Source organism: Drosophila suzukii, chromosome 3 (assembly GCF_043229965.1).
Source record: "Drosophila suzukii chromosome 3, CBGP_Dsuzu_IsoJpt1.0, whole genome shotgun sequence".
NCBI lineage: Eukaryota > Metazoa > Arthropoda > Insecta > Diptera > Drosophilidae > Drosophila > Drosophila suzukii.
In genome coordinates, this window is record NC_092082.1 from 20,946,779 (window position 1) to 20,968,209 (window position 21,431).

The following is a 21,431-nucleotide window of genomic DNA, read 5'->3' on the forward strand; positions in this document are numbered from 1 at the left end:
CAAAGTAATATCCCCTAATCCTTGCGAGGCAACAAATCAAGTCCGGGGTAGTCCGTTGGGGGTACACCTTGATTGAAGTCTTTCCCCAAAGACCTTTGTAACTACGATGGATCTAAGCCGTCTTGGTTTCGGTTCATTCGGTTCTCAGTGAAGCAAGGAGAACTTTCATTATGAACGCGCATTAAACACATTTTCCTTTCAGATTTATGAATAGATAAAGAAAACCACTTCTTTTGATTGTAATAATACAAAAGTGTATTTAAGACATAAATTATTATTAAAATATTAAACAGAAAAATGTAGCTATATTTATTTAATTTATGGTTTTATATAATAAAACTACTTAGGTTATTCCTTTAAACTATCATACAATGAACAGACCCAAAATTATTTAAAGTATTTCATTCCTTAGAGAATTTTTTAATTTCAATTTCTAATTAATAGGACTAACTTTTGTAAACATATTTGCCTTGTCATGTCTATTTGTGCCTCATGAATTTAAATTTTCTGTCTATATATCACTCAATCTATTCTAAAAAACTTGTTGTCGAGCTTGGTAAACTTTAGATATTCGAATGTTTTACTTCCCCATTCAAAAATAATTTCCAACATATTTTCCCTGTCAAATATATTTGTGTCCTAAGTATTGTAGACAAAAATGGAACGATCTTCCCCCAAAACGATTTTAGTTGCCTGCTGCGCCGGAGATTTAAATATAGAACGGCCTTCCAACAAAACCAAGAACAGGTTCCGTGGTGCACCCGCACACATGTTTACAGGCCGAACTAATTTTAGGCCCCGTCCGATCCGACGGAAACATTTGAAGGTCTCCATCCTTCATCCAGTGCAGCTGCATGAAATCTTTAATTGGATGGCGTTGAGACCGATTGCCTCAAATTAGAGGCCGTTCTCGCAGGGGAAGCCGAAAAGGATTGAATTCCCACGCACCTCCATGTCCCAAAATCCGGTGGATGAACAAAAATACTCCATGCAGTTGTAGAAAGGGTTTTTCAAAACAGTGTAGACAGCCATTGGACAGTCTTCTGTTGTTAGCGTTTGTGAACGATAAGGTGAATTGAAAGGTCCTCTATTTTTGATTGCAAATTACATATTCCTTTAACCAAAAAATTTGTTCGTTCTTTTGGTTATTTGATTTTGCTCAATAGTGTTAAAAGTGAAATTTGACAACAAAATTTATAAAAAGTCTAAAGAAATCTTTAACAATAAATAGTACAGGTCATAAAAGGTTTGATTCTCACGACCTCGAACTAAATCATAATAAAATGTTTACAAAAACCAAAAACAGTTATCATTTTTTAAAATGACAAATCCGAATAACAAAACAATACTTTCCTGTCCTATCGAAATCTATTTATAAGCTTCATGATTAGTAAAAGTATACATTGTTTTTGTTTATTACCAATAAACATTTTCAATTAAATTAATATAAATGAAAATTTATATACTCTTGGCCTGTTATATATCAAAAATGTACTTCAAAATAATATTTCAAGGCAATAGAGGTTTTTGGTGATAATGAACCCATAAAATATAAATATGACTCATTCATATTTGATATTGACCTCTGTGAGATCATGATTCAAAATGCTCTTAAATGGATTCCGAAAGGAAAAGGGTAATCCCAGCTTCGCTCATCTAATCCAGTGGTTTTGTTTTGGTGTAGAATTCGTTGAGACTGATTTGCTGAGATGGGAGATAACCCGCCGTGCAAATGACAACAGCCGCCAGTTTTGGTTAATCTGCCGTTGAGTGAGTAGTGTCGAAATCGATGCATGCGATTGATGTGTCCGCCGGAGGTTCCTTGCCTGCCGCCGCTGCCCGCCCCTCCTCCTACGTGCCCTGCGTGACCTTTGCCCCCGGCCAGAATGAATCCCGAATGGGTGAGCAGCGGATCGGACCGCTCGTGGCCGAACTCACGGACCGGCGGCGCCTCTTCTACGGCATCGAGGTGACGGCCAGCAGACCGGACGGGCGGCCCACGTGCCTCGACTTCAACTACTTCCTGCCGCTGCTGCCGACCTTTGTGAGCGTCGTCTGGCTGGGTCAGCGGTACTGGGACGTGGAGCCCGTGGGTCGGGTGGAGAGCCTCCAGTTGGCCCAGCACCTGGCCACCCGCATCCCAGTGCTGCCCCACCTGTCCGCCTATCGACTGGACGAGGAGCGACTCGACCAGTTCCTGGCCCTCAACTTCAGCAGTCTCCTGGCCGTTCGAGGGGATCAGGTTCACCAGGGACAGAGTTTCCGGATTAGTCAGCCCGTGGTCGAGCAATCACGGCGGCAGCGAGCTGGTAAGTTACCTACAATAAATAAAAATGTAGACACAAATAAACTTTAAGCTAATATTAACCAATAACATAGTTAAGTGGTCCCCAACCATTGAAATGTCGATTTACCCAACGAAATAGTTACACTTCCAACAACAAAATGCACACCACCTATCATTATACCCGTTACTCGTAGAGTAAAAGGGTATACTAGATTCGTCGGAAAGTATGTAACAGGCAGAAGGAAGCGTTTCCGACCCCATAAAGTATATATATTCTTGATCAGGATCACTAGCCGAGTCGATCTAGCCATGTCCGTCTGTCCGTCTGTCCGTCTGTCTGTCCGGTTGAACGCTGAGATCTCGGAAACTATGAGAGCTAGGCTATTGAGATTTGGCGTACAGATTCCTGAGCTTCTTACGCAGCGCAAGTTTGTTTCAGTAAACTTCCACGCCCACTCTAACGCCCACAAACCGCCCAAAACTGTGGCTCCTACAGTTTTGATGCTAGAATAAAAATTTTAACTGAAATGTAATGTTCTCATCAATACCTATCGATTGACCTAAAAATAAGTTTGCCACGCCCACTTAAACGCCCACAAACCGCGAAAACCTGTGAAGCCCACAATTTGCATGCTAGATAAAAAATGTTAACTGAAATGTATTGGTGTCGTCAATACCTATCGATTGATCCAAAAACAAATTTGCCACGCCCACTCTAACGCCCATAACGCTTAAATCTGTCTACCGCCGGTAGGTGGCGCATTTTAATCTCGCTTTGCTGCTTGCATATCTCCATTTCCCTTTGAGTAACGGGTATCTGATAGTCGAGGTACTCGACTATAGCGTTCTTCCTTGTTTTATATTAGTTTTACTATTTAAAAGTAACCAAAACAACAATGAAGTGCACCACACTATTTTTAAAGCTATGAACCTTTTTTACACTTTCGTAAATATCCGTATAGATAAATTTTACCCTTACAATTGTATTGTGTGTACCTATTTTTGATAAGGGTTGTATATGAAATCTTAGTTCGGCAACCCAAATTTTTTTGTATTTTTTTACTCATTAAGCCAAATCTTTTTGTTATTTTAATTGGTCTCTCTATAGTTAACATTTACAACGTGCTCTAGAGTATCACTGTGGCACGTTACGTTAGCAGTTTTGTAACCGCTTCAATTGTCTAAGTTCTGCTTAGATTTTCATAAGAATATTTATTTTGAATAGTTTGTAAAATAAATAAATAATAAATATAAATTTTGCTTAAAAAGTTTAAATAAAAATTTGTGTAAAAATAAATATCTAATTATTATTAAAGTAAATATCTTCAAGCTTTAAATTAACAAATGGACAGAAAATATATTTTAATTACTTATAAATGTAAAATTTCCTAATTTGCAAATAAAAAGTGAGTTTTATTTTGACCAAGTCAAAGTAAAAATGCTTTATTTTTTTAATATGAGTCAATCAAAGAATCTGAAATTGTCACTCTTTCTTCCTGCACAGAAAAAATTTCAATCTGTGTGCCTGGATACCCGGAGGGATACACTAGCTTAGGTGACAGTCCCCAGAATTCCACTAGGAACATTGGCTTCTTGAAGTCAAAGGTGCCAATATGCAGAAAATCAATCCTGACAGACTAACAAAAGTTTAATATTTATTTACCATAGATTGAAGCTGGAGCAGATTGCATTATTACCCAGATATGCTACCGGCCCGAGGTCATAGTTCAGTTTGTGAAGGATTGCCGGGCTGCTGGGATCAGGGTTCCCATTTTGGTGGGACTCTTGCCCCACGAATCCCTCCGCACTTACTTTATAATGGAAAAAATAACCGGTGCCCAGCTCCCAATTGAGCTACGCGAGGAACTTGATCAGCTGCAGAGTCCCCAAACGGAGGGTACTAAATCCGACCAGGATATGGTTAGAAAGTTCTTCCATCGCATGACAGTCCGAATAGTTCGTCATATTCATGATGCCGATGTGGGTGTTTGGGGATTTCACTTCTTCACACTTAACCGATTTAAGTCTGTCAAAACTGTGCTTCAAGAACTTCGCGAGCTCCATTTGCTACAGGATCCCAATTAGGATAAGAAATAAATAGAAAATTATAGTAACGTTGTGTTTATGATCTTTATTTACTTTTAAAAAGAGGTTTGGACTTGGAACTTAATGGTTTTGATAGGATAGCACCAGAGGGTGGTGGTTTGTTAGGGTATCTATCATGAAAGAGTGGGCATCACCCCTTTGCTTGACCATTGATAGTCTGCAGTGGAAGAAAACCAATGATGTGACTGACATGCCTAATGACCGATGTTCGAGGTCTGCAGCTGGCCAAAGCGGAGTGTGATGAATAGATCTGGAAACCCTTTCCGTCGCATATATGTACATATACGAAATTTTGCAGCACTGGTGCGTCATCAACGTCAGTCAATTTGACAGGCGCTTCAAATCGCAGACCAAGAAATGCGTAGATGTTTGTGGATGCTTCTCATCCGGAATAATAGAACTGTTGCGTCATCGCACCTTCCTTCGGGACTTCCAGACCATCAGAGGGTTGACGCCCCTCCTGTTCCCCCACAAAGACGCATTGAAGGGTCCTTTGACAAAAACAGCATTTGACATTTGTAACTTGCGGTTGATCGGCCAAGGAGAGGGGATAAGTGCCCACCTCCACACTTAGCGAAAGAAATGTTCAAATAAAGCATTAATTAAAGTCAGCGAAAACGATATATGCCTCATTCTAAAAGAATATTAAAAATGCCAAGCTAAAATGATATGTGTCATCATCTTGGGTTGAATGTTTAGCCATCACTTAGTGAAGAAATCACATAAATAAAATAAAAGTGTATATTTATAAAACAATATTTATAGTTTTATTTATTTATTTTAATTATATCATTTAATATCATTTAAAAATATTGGTTTATTCTTAGTTAATTCTAATAAATAATTCCAAACAAAACGAAAACTATTTTAGTTCATCCTTTAAAATCTAATGTAATGGAATGAAAATTACTTTGTATTAAAACTATAATACTTCTGGAACAATCATTAAATTACTTTCAATATTTTTGAAACTACAGTTAACAGTCTTATTTTTCTGAGTGCATTTCCAAGGGGTTGACTTTCACCACGGCCCCCAGATGACACAGATGGAATCGGGGCTAAAAGGTTTTCGCTGCCACCGCTTCAAATCCGACGCCTGCTTCTTATTTTCGCTTATTTTCGCAGCTGTCGCCCGGGCCTGAAAAATGATTTGCGAATGTGAATTTGCTTCCTTTTCTTCTGAGTTTGTTGACGTGGAGGTTGGGGTGGCTCACAACTCCGCTTTGCAATTATTTATCGGCAATTAAGCCAAACAAATGACGCCGTTAGAATGGACAATGCGCACATTGCGCATACGCCATGTCTGTCAGTCAACATAACTCTTCGCATTTTCGGTTTATTTAGACTTTATGTTTGATTTCAACTCAAAATTTAAAGCTTTAAGTGCGTGAAAGAGTAGAAAGTTTAAAAATCTTGTAACGTAAAGTCTATTTACGATAAATATTTAAAAAAAAGGTCTTGTGAATTTATAAAAAGTTTTCTTTCATTTTTATATATTTATGTAAACATCTAGAGCGATAAACATTGCCCTCTTAAATTATTGCTTTTTTAAACTCTTTTTTCCATCTCATTTAAGAAAATTAACTTTTATTTCTATGTGCGTTACTGCCGTAATTGGCGCTTAAAACTGACCCACTGCTTGCGGCAGATACAAATGTATCTGGGGAATACGTTCGAATGGATCGGAGAAATGCAATTTGTGCGGCTCATTTGTTTGCCTTCTCTTGGCCCCCTTTTGTTTAGCTGTTTCTTGATTTGCCATGCGTCGTTTAATTTTATTTCAAAACAAATAAGCGTAAAATGGGGAAATCTACGATAAATAAAACCAAACAGCGAGCCTATAAATCGACGTGTGCTTGCAACCAAAGAAAAGCAAAAGATCAGCGGCCAGCAGAGGCAATAAAAAAGTTTGCCAGCGATGAAAACCAGAAAAGTAGTGACCAAGTTGTTCGACTATGAGATACTTCATACTCACGATTCTTTTCGAAATTTGGTGGTGTGTTTAAAGCTCTTCTATTCCTACCTAAAGTCGAATTTATGGGATTGGTTAGATTTAAAATTTTCAAATGTTCGGTTAGAATTCGCTGTTTACGCTGATACAAAACTATTTGTATCTTTTTGAATCAAACAATATACCGTTCTTAAAAACTTTAAAAAAGAGGGAGAAAACGTTCACGTTTCTCTGCCGCAGTCGGCAGAGGCAGCGGCAGAAGCAGCGATCAGCTGGCAGATCAGAGAAAGAGAACATTTGTTCTCATTTATTCACAGCTGTTCTCCATCTCTTTACCTCTCTCTCTCATTCAAACTTTACAAAAATATTTTGATATTAAAAACTCAAGAGAAATCCAAAAACTTAAAGAGAAAACTGAGTGCGAAAAGATCAAGACATCACCAAAATGAGTGAAAAAAGGTAGCATTCAAAAGAGAATTATAATAAGAAATACTCAAGAGCAAACAGCGTAAATGTGTTACAAGCTAACCTTACACATTAGGTACATTTAACGATTATATTCCCCGTTAGTCTAACTATAATTTTTTCTTAGAATGTATTTAGTTTTTTGCCTCCGAAGAATAAGATTTTGAAAACGCATGATTTCTCTTGAGTGATCTCATGATCGAGCACAAGAGAAAACCATAAGAAACAGCGATAAACTCAACTCAATTTCCCTTAAAAATAGCATGGAAGATCACTTAAGAGAGAATTAAAAAGAGTGAATATCGTGAGCATTAAGCTCTTAAGTACTCCTAAGTGAAAAACTAATGCACATTATAACTGAGTATTATAAGGATAAAAACTCTTTTTTAAATAAAAATTAAATAATAAAATTAATTTTAAATAAATGTATTACTGTTAAATACTGTAATCTAAATGGTGATATCTTGTTTTTATGCCACTTAATAAATTAATTGAATACGCAAAAAAATAAATGCTGTAAAAATGGTGCATTGTATGCTTAATTATCCTTTTTGTCAATACAAATTTTAAAAAAGGATATGTACATATGTAAAAATTAAAATTGTACATTTTAGCTTAATAAATAACAAAATAGGTATTAATATTTAAATAAATAGTCACATAAGGTACATTTCTTTCAGTGCATCGCAGCCATGTTCTTAAATGGTTTTGTAAGAAAAAAGAAATGCTTCTACTGCAGCAGCAACATTCCTAATTTGCGACCTGCCCCACCGCAATTTGCATACACCGCTTGCGCACTAAATTCGCGTTCGTAGATACAGATACAGATACATTTGCAGATACACGAACTGAACGCATGCAAAGGCGAAATTGGCAAGAAGCTAATGCGAAATTTACGACAATTGTAACAATTTTTTAATTAAATTGTAGCAAGACCAAAATAAGGAAAGTGCCACCTATACAAACATCGAGTAATAGGCTGAAAAATTGATTTTCTCTGTGAACTTAACATGATATTTGCCATTCGGAAAACTGACTTAAATACATTTAATTTTTGCCCTTAAACAAAAATATATCTTACTTCTTTGTGTTATATTTAAATGTAATATTTATTTACAATTTTAATACAATTTTGTGTTAATGAATTTTAGAAGTACTGATATTTTTTGTACAATATTCCAATATAGTGTGCAATCGATTAATTCGAATTTGAACCAACGAAGTAACAGCTGCAATGTAATTTATAGACATGTGTAAAATCCAAGCTACATAGATGGATACGAAAGTGTTTTATGTATTTTCGTACACATGTACCGGCACTTGTCCGGCCCAAAAGTGTGGAGATTCTGGCCGAATATTTACCTTCTGGGGAACGAACACAGGCACACATGCTCCGTTTGGTGGTATAATTTATGGCCAGACTCGAGAGCGATCAAAAATAAAATGATTATTTTCAGAAGGAAGCAACAGAAATAATAAAATCGAAGCGCTACGCAAATTATAAACAAACGTCAACGAAGAGTCAGCTACGAAAACATCAACAAGCTACGTAAGCAGGCCCAACGAGATCCTATAATATCAATTAGGATATACCGTGGAAAAGCAAGGTGAATGGACTTGGTGGAATTCTTTTAATGAATTTTTATACCCGCTATAATCGCCAGAAACTATCTTATAAATTTGTCAAGAAATTTAAATTGAAAGTATAAATATTTCGGTCTTTTAGCCATCAAAAAGCACTTTTAGTATAATATTATTGCATACAAAACCTATAAATATATATTTTTCTGGTTAAATATAATAATAATATTTGAATAACGAGATCCTATAATATGAGTAAGGATATACCGCAGAGTACCTAGGCGAATACTCTTGCTTAAATTACTAAAAACAATACATTTTTCTTTTAATTTGAAGTGTGTTTACTTAAAACAAGTGCTAGTAATTTCCCTAAATTTTAGTTCGGTCTTTTAACTTTCCACAAAGTATTAAAAATATTATTAAATATCTTTAATCATAAAATATGAACCACATCTTCTGTTCTATCCCAATACTCCCCATTTATGGTTTTTCCAGGGGACTCAGAGCACGATTGCAGTGTGCCTTTTGATCTTTTTTGTTCTGCACGGCTCTGCTGCATTTCTCAGATAGTCGGATAGTCAGATGCCTAAAATCTTGTGTGTTTCTGAAAGGGGCAGAGATGTGTGTGGCCTGTCGGCGGCAGAATTGGTGGAAAGATGCGGCAAGTGAAAGACGCCGTAGAATTGGCAAACATAAACCGCAGGCGGCAGGCCAAATCGGAAGCTGCACTGAAATCGAAATGAGTGAAGAGGAAATCTCAGCCGAACTGGGGAATCGTAAATTGAATTTGGCATTCTGCTCGTCCATTAGCTTTTCACACAGTCTCTGACGCAATTCGCACCCATATTGCCATAGGGCTTTCGCTTCGAGTTAAATCTTTAGACGGTTATGCCGCAACTACAGCTGCTTTCAGCGATATAATTATTATTAATTTGTAGACACTACATAAAATATATATTTATTAAATTTAATACCTTCAAAAGCTTTTACAATTTTTAAAAATATTAAGTTGGTCGTTGAAAACTATTATTTCTTTCAAAGGAAATATTGTGTTGCTACGTTATTCTCTGTATTTATAAGATTTCCCATGTCGTATCCCAAAATATAAATACTATGCCTTTAAAAACATGTAGGGTTTGAAGCTTATTGACATGAGTTTATAATGTTCTGTTTTTAAAATTGGGATCGCCAGCCAGAAATCGTTTGATGCCCGATGTCGCAATGGGAATCGCCCATTATAAAAATTTAATTTTATTTCATTTTGCCGCCTTTGCTCGTTTACGTAAGTCTCACGATATAACCCGGTACAATAAAATCATTATAAGGTGCACCCTAGAGATGTAACTAAAATCAAAAAACAAAATAAATTAAAAGAAAATTATGATTTCCAAAGATCCAAGTTTAAAATCTTGTACTTCAACATTATTTTAATTACCTAATTCTTAAGATACTTTATGAAATAAAGCGGAATTACAAATTTTTTATTTTTCCCTGATCAAATCTATTTTAATTTTTGAGGAATTAAGGACCCCCAGTATATATGTTTAAAATCGAAAATATGCTCACCTCTAGAGCCATCTGAAAGGGGGTTTGCCGGGTGGAGGGGCCAAACGACATTTGTGCCGCCTTTTTGCCTGCAATTACACGGCCAACGGCTAACTGCAAATAGTGCTAGGGGAAAATACAAAAAAGGCAGCAACAAACGCTAAAATAAAATCGCGCCAGACAAGCTGACGGCAGCGTGTGATTTTGTGCCCGCTGCGGTTGAACTGCCATGCATGGGCGTGGAAAGGGGGGTCCAATTAAATTACACATGTTGGCTTTATGTGCTAAAACTGAAGTTACAGACAATAAGTCTGAATATAAAAATATATTTAATTCAGTTTTTATTATAAGGAAACTTAAAGTTTGAGATCTATGCAGTGGACGCACGCCTATGATGACATAAAACTGCGGACTGTAATAAAGAAAAACTACATCAGGTAGCTATTAACTAATAAATACTCTATAAAATGGAAAGGTAAGGTTAATCCCTTAAAAAATTATTTACTTGTTTTAAGGGAATGACACACCTGCATTTCTGATCTATTTTTCTTTAAAAACGTATATGGGTAATGCTTATTTGAAGCTATTTTCAAAATATATTAGAAACAAAAAAGGTATTTCTTTTTATTCCATTTCATTGAAATATTCCAAAAACTTAAATCTCCGCGAACTAATGAAAGAGAACTTATAGAATAGCAAGGTATGTGCATTATCATTAGTCATAAAAAATCGAAACTCGATAGACTTATAAATAAAAGTATAATTTTAGGGCATTCTATATTCGGTTCGGCATAAAAAAGAAAACGGTCGCGAGAGCGATCAGATCGGGATCCGTGCAATTGCAGGCCAGATCGAGGCACTTTTCACAACATCGCATGATTGATGATTAGTCATCGACCGGTTTCTCGATTGTCGGTCGCCCAGCAACAGCACGCGAGTTGAAGGTTCGGCGGATAATTATCGGAGCCCCAACGACGGCCAGGCCAGAAAGTACTGTTAGTCACCTTTGCCAACAGCGATTTTAAATCGAAGACCGGCTTGTCGCGGTCTTCAGTCGAGCTTTTGCTAGTTGTATGTACAAAAAAATGGAAAGTGTCAGTAATTTATCTGCCCTTAAAAACATGCTATTTATGAAGAGGATACTAACTTACATTGTCACCAAGGGATATATCAAAAGATTTTCGCCCGTTTTGAACCCGACTTCTTTGTAAAATAACCAGAATTCTAGATATGAATCAGTCTGGAATGTAATCTTATTTCTCGATACGTTTTTTTTATTTTCTCCTTTAAGGATCTTAACTTTTCCAATCATAACTAAGCTAGCAGTAGATAAGAGTTCAAATCTTCTATCGACTTAATATTACAATATTATAATACATAGTTTGTATAGAATGACTGGCGCCCACGTCATGGTAATTCGAAGTGATGTCTGGTTAGTTTTTACCGATCCTTCCGGGCATGTGTCGCTATGAGGAGAGGTTCCTTTGACGTAGCCGCTAACCTCTGAACCGCACGTGTCGTCGTCCAACTTCCCGTTCTACGTCACAGGTAATCGATGGCGACATCGGAACAACGTGTCTTATTGCGTTATAACCTACGTGACGCCTGGAACTACGTGTGACGATCAATTGCTAGTTCATGCAAATCATTTTCACGACAATAATTGAATTAACGCGCTACACAGTCGTCTATATAAATTTAAAATCCATATGATCCCCACTTTCTTACATGCCAATATATATATTATTTGAAAAAACGATAGTATTTGAAATAAAATCTTTGGAAATGATGTCTTCACACGATCAGACTTTATATTTTTTATTATTGAATTAATCATTTATGTTGATACATACAACAAGATAAATACATAAAAATAAATTTTTTAAATAAAATATTAGGCAGTTCAGAATTTTAAATTAAGATAGCTTTAAAACACTATGCGTTTTCTTTATGTTCTTGTTTCGAGGAAGAGATAAAATATCAGCATCTGAAACACGGCACGATACAAGTAATTAAACAATTGCAAGCCAATTGATACATACGCTCATTAATTAAATTAAATTGCGAAGAACTAACAAACCATGCACGCGAATGCAATGACTGATGTGTATGCTCCACACTGAGAAAACCAAAACGAAAGTTAAAATTTATAATGTTTAATGAAATTTTATTTTTGGATAAAGGTCCATAAATCGTTAAAAATAAGCTCTTTTGACTTTTCAATTTCTTGAATATCTTCTTATTGTATCTACATAAAGCAAGTAATAATGCTATACTATTTAAATGCAATCTTTTTCAATGTTTGCTGGATATTTTCTCTGTGCACAGCGAGAAAATGAATCAATCAGACCAATTAGTTTTAATGGCCCATTGCCCAGCAGAGTCAGCAAGGCGTCCCAGCAATTAAAGCCAGTTCTCTGTCGGTTCTTTAACAACCAGCTATATAAATATCAGCAAGTTAAAGCGTTATGTCTAGGGATTTAGGGAAAACCCAAATTCATTTTGCTTAAACATTGTACTAAAAGTATAGTATCAATGACCACTTTTAGCATTTTAGCGGCAGCTGTCGTTGACCTTGGGTGTTATGCCCCAACGATCTTCAAACGTGCTACTCCAGAGAATTGATCAAACAATCCAACAGCTGTTCGCGTGTGCTAATCGAAATTTAACAGCTTGTCAACAATCCGGCTTCTGTTCGGCCCCAGATGATTTTAGGGTTTATAACCTTTCATAAAGCCGTAGTCTAAATTGCATTTGAAGAGCAAATATTTTTGGCAGGTAGCCGATATTCAGAACACACTTAGAGTATCCACCTTTTAAAAAATAAATGATACAGCATTATTATTAAGAAATAAAAACAAATGTTTGAACATTTTTAATATAACTTATTTCTAATAAAAATTGAATATGTATACTTTAGACAACACATTTCCCAGAATCTCCTGAATTTGTCGCCCATATATTAAGACATTTTTTAAAGGAACACCTCTAATATTTGCTTGAAACCATATTTAATCATATTAAATGCCTTTAGTCAAGCATGATTTACAATTACAGTTCCAACTAAATTTTGAACGAAATTAGTTTTACAAAGGCCTCTTCATTCATTCCTCCTTAAGCAAAATGCACCAATCATTTTGAGTTGGTTATATTAGTATTATATTATTATTTGTCAATCATATGGCAAATAAACAGAAAGGAAGTGTTTGCAATGAGACATCATGTAGAGAACACAAAGACTGAGTGACAGGAATGGGCTATTACCCATCTGCCTTTCCAGCAAACAATAGAAACTGTCCCTTTGGTGAACTGAGTTTTGGCTGTTGGTGCTGACTTTCGAAATATTAGCACAAGTGGTGTCCTGAAATGTTTTTGAAATCGGAGACCAAATCCCAACCAAACCGGAACCTCCTGCTGAAAGGATTGAGTAAAACAATGAATGAGTTTTCCAGAATCATATGGCAGCTGAGATTTCCGCACGTGACTGTTATAAAATAGAATGTGAATAAGTTGGAATCCAGATGATGCTCATAGGCAGCTGGATTTCGATGATCATGGCATATGGAAAACTAAATAATTTATTCAGACCGATATCCGTTTCCGTCTTTCTTTTAAGAGGTGGAAGAATATGATTTTTACTTTGTTTTAGGGCTGATTGCTAGCATATTTATTTGAAACTATTATTTCCCAGAAAACAATTTAAAAATCTTAGGGTTAATAAAAAAGTACATTAACAATTTAATATTATACGGTTACTTTACTTTTTAAGCTTATTAGTAATACACATTAAATAAGGAATAGTATAGCTTGAATAAACTGATCTTAAGCTACATATTCTTTAAAATTTGAGCAGCCCTAGTTCCTAATCTTAAATTACCAGTGGAAGATCTTCAGTCGCTGCCACTCCACCTGCGAACGCGGGGACTTCGCACCGACAGGACGAGGTTGACGTGCTCGCCCAGGAGATAGTAACCGAAACCGAGGGCCATGATCAGGGCGAAGAAGAGGATCCTTAGGGGCCACTGGAGGCCCCCCAGGAAGGGGTACACCCAGATGCCTGTCCGGAACCAGACGAAGTGAAGCCACACCAGGTATCCTGCCATGAAGGCGCCCAGTCCTGCGAATCCCCTCCTGCGCGGCGGATACTGGTGGCGGGTGACCCCCATTTCCACGAGGGCGTAGACCACGACAAAGGTGTGCATGGCGTGGTTCAGCCAGTTGGGGTACACCAGGTCCAGCAACTCCGGATAGATTGACTCGCGGTCGATGCCGTAGAGGGTCCAGAAGGTCATGCCCACCGTGAGGGCCAGGGGCACCACAAAGGTGGCCAGTATGTAGTCGCGCAGCTTTCTCAGGGATCTCCGACGCAGGAGGTCGTAGGTCAGCGCCAGGGCGTAGTAACCGAACTGCAGCAGGCCGCCCAGGAAGGTCATGTACTTGAACTTGCCGCCCATCGGTGGCTCCAGCCGCAGGGTCACCGCCAACTCGGGCATCTGCGCGAACCGGTAGTCGTAGTAGATGGCGTAGCCCAGGTGCACGGCGGCGGTCAGGTGCAACAGCAGGCTCGCCGGGTTCGCGTTGCGTCGCTCCATTTCCGGATGGATACTGAGGCCCCCGCCGATCTGTCATGGCACCATGGTGATCGGCCCCCCAATCGATTCGAGCCAGGGAAGAAACGGTGGCGTTGGACATGGTAGTAGGCATTAAAAAAAACTTAGTCGTTCCTGGTACTACACTTTAAAAATGAAAAAGTCATTAACTTCTAATATATGTTCCATTTTGTGATCTTTTTTTATTGGGCAAAGTTAAGATACTTGGCAAGAAGCTAAGTAACAAAAATAACAAACCAAAATATACACACAGAAAAACAATTTTGGTCCAATAATCATAATGGCTACATATAACCTTAAAATTTTACCTAAAATATACTTAAGGACTTTTTCCCTGGGTGTACCGTCTAATTTAATAAATTTATAGAAAAAGTAAGTAGATTTTTTTAATAATATTTTAAATAAATATTTAATAAAATAAGTTAAAATTTCAAGCCATAGGAACAGAAAATTGAAAAAATTCTTAGAGTGATCCTAACTTTTTTTAAAAAAATTTAAGGAGTGATCCTAACTTATTCTTAAAAACTTTTAATTGATTGCAAATCTTAGCATTCCTGAATATTATTTTAATTGTTATTTAAAAATAATTAACATATTAATTATTATAATCACACTTCCATTATAAAAGGGTTAATAACGTACTTTAGTTAAGCTCGCAATCTATAACTACTTCAAACAAACAGATGTTGCAGTGTTTGGTAAAACACAATGTATCAAATCCTTTGTTAGTTTAATTATTGACCCCATTGCAAAAATTAGAGATAAAGTGATGATTGAAAATGGGGAGTTTGCAGAGGAAATAATAGGGGTGCGACCTTGGGCCCAGCTGATTCGGTCGGTCAGAGATACTCCAATTTCAAACCAGATGTTCGATGGGATGGAAAGGGCAAAGGTAAGGGGAAGGTAAGGGGAAGGTCCACCGCAGGCAATCAATTGGATGTGTGCTCCGTAAATATTTGTTTGTTTTCCTTTGTCGGCAGTGCAGATCTCAGTGATAATTAGCCAGGCCCATCACCACCATATGTCCAGCTAAGGACCTTTCGCAAACAGTTAAATTACCTTTGGCTCAATTCGATACAGCCATCTGACGACCAAAGCAATGCTTCAATGGTTCCAAAAAAGTTCAGTTAATAGTATTAACTTAAGACATCTAATTGTAATATTATTAAATGTATTTTCTCAGCATTTTCTTTGAGAAAATTAAGAGGATTTCTTTGATTAAACCTTATGCTTATGCTTTGAAAAATACCATCCAATACCATAGGTTAATATATTAATGACTTAAGTTTTGATGGAACACCTGTGTTTAAGCCCTATGTGAAATAAAAATTACTAGATTAAATTTTTTTAAATTTTGTATAAAAGTTTATACAACTTTTTCCTACATAGTCCAATTTTTTATTTTACCATGCCCATTTTAAAACCTTTTGTTTTATTAAAATAATTTTTGTCTCTTTACTTGAAAGTAAGCTTTAAAATGTAAGTAAAAGTTAAATAAAATTAAAATCTTGGTCAGCACAGGCTTTCAAAAATTTGTTTTAAAAATTGAGATTTACTCACTAAATGTCCTTACACAAGTATTCATCCGATAAAATTAGAAGTTAATTCCAGACATATTAAACATTTTTAAAAATAAAGTAAGAATAAATATCTATTTTTTAGATGTGATTATTTAAATAAAATTATTATATATTGTAATAAAATTACATATTTCTAATTCTCCATCCATTTTTTACAAAATGCCAACGCTAATTTTATTATTTTGATCAAATAGGTAAGGCGTCTGACCGTAGCTTTAGTAAAAGGTAAGTCGACAAATATTTGATTAGTGGGTCTTTGCAAAAAGAATTTGATAGTGAACGATAAATGGAGGGCTTGTACTATTTATAAATTCAATTTAACCGTCTGACAAGAGCGGTTACCAAGTGGAGTTAAAAACGAAAGGAGTCGCAAAAACCGCGTACCGTGACGCAGGTTCGGTGGCTTGATGCCTGCGAAATATTTATAAAGTCGATGTGTGCCTATGTAATTATGATCTGCACCGCCCAGACTAATTGGAGCAATGCTGTTAATTTTTTAAAGCCGATGTCGGACACGTTCCGCTACGGTCATTGCGACAGAAGTGTTCACATAAAGACAGCCGAATCTGGCCGATATTTTCGCACTTGTAATGGGCTATACAATATTTGACAGTCAAATATATCAATCTCTGTGGGGCTTGAACTCTGGAGAGGGTGTGTTGAGTGGAATTGCGCTGGGGTAAGTCTCTTGAGTTTCAGCAAAGAGTCGGTTTAGGGGTGTAAGAGAATGGAGTCGGGGTCTTTGTGAGCAAGTAATTGAGCCAAACAAGCTTCGCTCAAGAGAGCGATGGCTAAGAGGGGTTTGTTTCCCAAACCATTTGCACTCTTCTCGAGTCGTCTATTTGAGTGGATCTCAAAAAACATTGTAGACTTTTATTGCTACGTTTCATTTTAAGATTAAGAGAAAATGTACTTAACTTAACTAGCTATATTAACTAGACCTTTCCAAGACACACACCTTTAAATTTGTCGAAATAGGCAATAATATTTGATAAAAGTCATACTCCGTACCATCCCAATATTTGCTACAATTTATACCACCTAAATCTACTTCAAAAATTAAGTAGATATGTTGATATGATATTTTTGTTAGAAGTTTGTTTTTTGTAGTTAAAATGGTTACAATTTTGGCAGAAGTTTCATTTTCTTTTATTTTATTTTGTACTATTTATTTATAGATTTTATAAAATATTATTTGCAGACTCAGACAATTTTAAAAAGTTTTAAGTTTATTCACTTTTTTTGGTCAGCTTTTGGAGATAATAAAGTTATAATTCAATCACCCCTTCCTTAACAAAAAAATAGTTCAGGTATATGTGGCATACCAAATGAAAGACATCAAAGCTCAGATTATTAAATATACTTTTATCGCAAGAGTTGTGGAATTTCGTTCAATCCAATCTTCATTTTAATTTTTAATTTGTAAAAATGACGAATAAATCTAATTTTTTGAATTTTTATACACAAATTAAAAATAAGATTTTTTGTCAATTTTGTTTGTATATATATATAGATAATTGCCCTGGTCCCTATTATTAAATTTAGAATTAAAAGAAAAAAGCAAACAAAAATACCCGTATGCAATGTCTCCTTTCAAAAGCTTATCCTTAAAGTGTAGTTCCACATTTCACCTTTTAAAATGTTCAAAGGCATTGCAAGTACACACCCCAAAGAATTTTCCGCCTCTATTGAAATTGTCAAAGCCCAAAAACTGCCGCATAATATATACAACTCACAACCTTTGAGATTCAAATTCTGTGACCAAATATCACCCAACCCCTTTCTGGTTGCTAGGAATTTTCTCTAATGACTTAAACGCGGTAACCACTAAAACATTTACAGCGCATACGGTCCTGTTGTTCGCTGCTTACCACTAAGGTAGAAACCACGACGCCCCATAACATCCAACCCATTTTCCAGTCCCCTTGCCACTTAAAGGCAAAAGTCGCATTTTTGCGCAAATTTTCCCCGAAACCGCAAGTAGGAAACTCATTAAGCGCAAAGCGTTTGGCGGAAAAGTGGGCTGGGAAATGGCTGATCTACTTGTATTGCCGAATTCTGGAATCTTGGGGATATTTATATACAAGCCTAATATTTAAACACTAAGATGAAAGAAACGGGAGTTAAAATCCCTATGATTAAGTATAAGAAACCGAATAATAATCTCGTCTTAATTCAAAAATAGAATGTTCTGGGCTTAAAATGTTTTTTTTTTTATAATCATCTGCTCTTTTAAATATTATGTAATCTCTTTGAATATTATTATCTGCTTTCCATCCATTCTTAAGACTCTGCTTACGATTTTTGTCGTGTGTGTATTCCGCAAATTTGAATCTTTTAAGAGTGCCCACGGTAATATTTGGATTGCGTGAACCTGTGTTTGCTTTTCAGTTGTAAAAGGTTGGCAGGGAAAATGGTTCTCAGACATTGGGATTTGCGAACTACATAGACACGTGTGTTGCCAAATAAATCCGCCATAAGCTCCTTTTTCTTGTTTCTTTATTTTTGAAGCGAGTTGGACTTATCCCTTATTTAACATTCAAGTTCGCATACTTAAATTTCGGTCTGAAACATTTGGTTTTCTGTTTTTCCTCAGCACATGTCGCCTAATTCCGCAGTCAGGACATCACTTTGTAGTTTCCAACATGCAAATTATGTGCATACATAAATTGACGCATGAAATCCTAAATTTTCAATAGGGATTTCCCTGTCAGTTTTTTATTACCCCATCATTGGTCATAAAACTCATAAATTATTTTGATATAAAAATGCTTTCATTTAAGAGATAGCATTTTAAGGGGATAGTAAGGATAATTCGATGCCAAACGTTTGTGAAAGCGAGAAACGAGGAATCTTCAGTAAGATCTCGAAAAAAAGTTGATTGGTGGTGTAGATCATAACTGCACAGAATTATCTGAACTTAAATTAAAAAAATACCAAAAAACTATTCAAAATGTATACTATGAATTTCTGGTAATTACGAAGCGCTTTACTCATCATAACATAACAACATAATTTCAAGAGTATAAGAATTCATAACATCTTTTTTTTTGCTCCGGTCAGAAATGTTCTTACACCAAATTTTTACACAAAGAAAACACAACGAAAAAAGTTAAATACCTACCATGCTTTTCAAGAATGATTCAATTTCTACTTTTTAGTTAGATAAACCGGAAGTACAAAGCTTTACTATGCTTAAAAAGTAAATGAAAGATATGACACGTAAAATTTGTTTATTAAAAATAAACTACACAATTTATTACACTCATTTCTCTCATCTCCAGACGCTAAGTAAAGATTCGATGTCTGAAGCGAAATTGACATCCAGCTTAAATTACCAACTAGTTTGGCACTGAAAGTCACCGCCGCCCAAGGAGCTTTCCAGCAGCTCTCAAGGACCTGGCCAAGAGCCGGCTGCAGGATGCAGGATGCAGCTCGCAAAGGTCAGCCCAAGGACAAGCACCCAGCGAGATGCACAAAAATCCAGCTTCCTATTAAAATCGATATTTAGTGCCGCACGCAGTGATGCCAAAAACGAGGAGGGGAAAATGGCCAGGAGTTGGAAAACCCGACAGAGAAACAGGCTCCGAAGGGGGCTCCTAGCTTTTTCTGGACTACTTCATTTAATATTTAATATATTTAGTTATTAAGTAAGCCTGGGTATTGATTTTTCTCATCAAAATGTTTACGATTTTTCAACGGCACCTAAAAAACTTTGATCAAAGGTGTTTGTTTTTATGGGGAAACTCCTTCTTTTGTTATCAGGAACAGAAGCTACTTTCGTATACTTTTCCCGAGTTTTTCAGCGCTTTCTTCAGCTTTTCCCAGGGACAGCACTGAGCAGAATCCTGCGAATGGGGCGCGGTGAGAGTATTTGCATTAAATTATGCGACGAGCTGCGGAAATGTTTGGCATCAAGTGGAGAAGGACTGGAGGACTGGAGCAGCTGGGGGAAAATCCGAGGGAAAATCCGAGACGAAGATGAAGGCAGTGCTGCGCACCGTTAAGTGCGGCGGAAGCAATTTCCCTCTTCAGCACAGGGAAAACCAAAAAGGGAAATACAAGTAAGCAGCCACGACAGCGCAGAAACAAAACAGAAATGTAATAGAAATCCTTCAAACATCTGCGAGCCGCCCACTTCACTTCGCCCTGCGAACACCCCGCAAAAAACATCCATCCAGCATCCTTTGGTCCTGTATTTCAGTATTTCAGTATTTGAATGCGCTGCAAAGCACGTGTGTGCGCTCGCATTTGTAATTGTTTCCTTTTTTGCTTTACGAGTTTTTCATGTATCGCACAATGTGTCACCGTCCCATCCCCCAACGCATCCAAGGATTCACTAAAAAAAATCACTCTTCCTCTAAATTAAAAACTCATTATTTATGTTTTTCAGCTGGGCAAGATTTTCTTTTACGAAACCTAAAAAAAGTGTCCTTCAAGTATGTTTTTCACTTTTTAGGAAGTACAATATATTTTGTATTGATAAACAATTTTTTTTGAGTGCAGGACATCTGGCCACAGCCGCCTGCCACTGCACTTTAATCGCCGTCATTAAGGCGGCAGGTTGGGCACAATTTACGTATTCATTCCATTTACCCCACCACTTTCCCGCTTTTGGTATACAGTCCTTAAAAAACTTGGGAAACCCATGAACAGTTTATTTTTGGACATGTTCTAAAAATTATACAAAAATTGTGCAAAATAAATTGATAAAAATGCGCCAAGGTTTAAGTTTTTCCTTTGAAAATTGGCTTATCTGTTGGTTAAGATTACAGAAAACAAAAAAATAATACCCACCAATACAAGTTATAAATAGTACTGAACAATATTAAAACTTTAATATTTTAGACTAAAAAAAATTATGTGAATCATATTATGAAAAACCCAAGCGTGGTTTTGATCATTGGAGTAATAAGACACAGTCCAAGCCATTTTTAAGATTATAAAATACAAAAAAATAATACCCACCACATGACAATTATTAAATTATGAATACTTAAGTTTAAAATGAAATTCTACGTATCATATTATGAAAAACCCAAACGTCATTTTAATCATTGGTGTAATAAGATACAGACCAAGCTATTTTTGGAATAATATAAAACCAAACAAATATGTACCCCAACAATTAAAAATAAAATATTAGTTATCATATTACTTAAAAAAACCGTAAGTGACATGCTGATAGCCAATATTAACGTATATAAATAGATTACCAAAAGTTTAGATCTAAACTGGATAAGCCACCAAAGTATTTCTTACTTCTAATATCTTAAAAATATCTTCTTTCCTTAAAGTTCAAACAT

General features: G+C 36.3%; 3 protein-coding genes across 4 annotated transcripts in view; 2 read left to right on the forward strand and 1 right to left on the reverse strand.

The window, feature by feature from the left end:
• The window catches only part of LOC108006355 (Salivary gland secretion 7), a 161,196-nt gene that overhangs the window by 54,612 nt on the left and 85,153 nt on the right, over window positions 1–21,431 (forward strand). The window contains exon 1 of one of the 2 annotated variants that reach the window (XM_017069876.4): window positions 11,358–11,367. The exons of the other annotated variant lie outside the window; for it this stretch is intronic. The gene's annotated coding sequence lies outside the window, so the exon portion shown is untranslated. Of the gene's footprint in view, window positions 1–11,357; window positions 11,368–21,431 lie in introns of those variants that run through there. 2 annotated transcript variants of the gene reach the window in all.
• Window positions 1,721–4,401, forward strand: LOC108007395 (5,10-methylenetetrahydrofolate reductase). Its single transcript, XM_017071050.4, has 3 exons — window positions 1,721–2,309; window positions 3,792–3,892; window positions 3,956–4,401. Exons 1-3 carry the CDS (start codon window positions 1,790–1,792, stop codon window positions 4,370–4,372), a joined length of 1,038 nt encoding a protein of 345 aa, XP_016926539.4. The 5' UTR covers window positions 1,721–1,789; the 3' UTR covers window positions 4,373–4,401.
• On the reverse strand, window positions 13,748–14,545 carry LOC118877355 (androgen-induced gene 1 protein). The gene has a single exon (XM_036815806.3). The coding sequence runs from the start codon at window positions 14,525–14,527 to the stop codon at window positions 13,826–13,828; it is 702 nt and encodes a 233-aa protein (XP_036671701.3). The 5' UTR covers window positions 14,528–14,545; the 3' UTR covers window positions 13,748–13,825.

Bases quoted from the DNA above. Each gene is read 5' to 3' on its own strand.
- LOC108007395 (XM_017071050.4), top strand. From the start codon at position 1,790: ATGCATGCGATTGATGTGTCCGCCGGAGGTTCCTTGCCTGCCGCCGCT. The intron at 2,310-3,791 runs GTAAGTTACCTA...CTTCCTGCACAG, and splicing joins ATCACGGCGGCAGCGAGCTG to AAAAAATTTCAATCTGTGTG. The intron at 3,893-3,955 runs GTGCCAATATGC...TATTTACCATAG, and splicing joins TTGGCTTCTTGAAGTCAAAG to ATTGAAGCTGGAGCAGATTG.
- LOC118877355 (XM_036815806.3), bottom strand. From the start codon at position 14,527: ATGGAGCGACGCAACGCGAACCCGGCGAGCCTGCTGTTGCACCTGACC.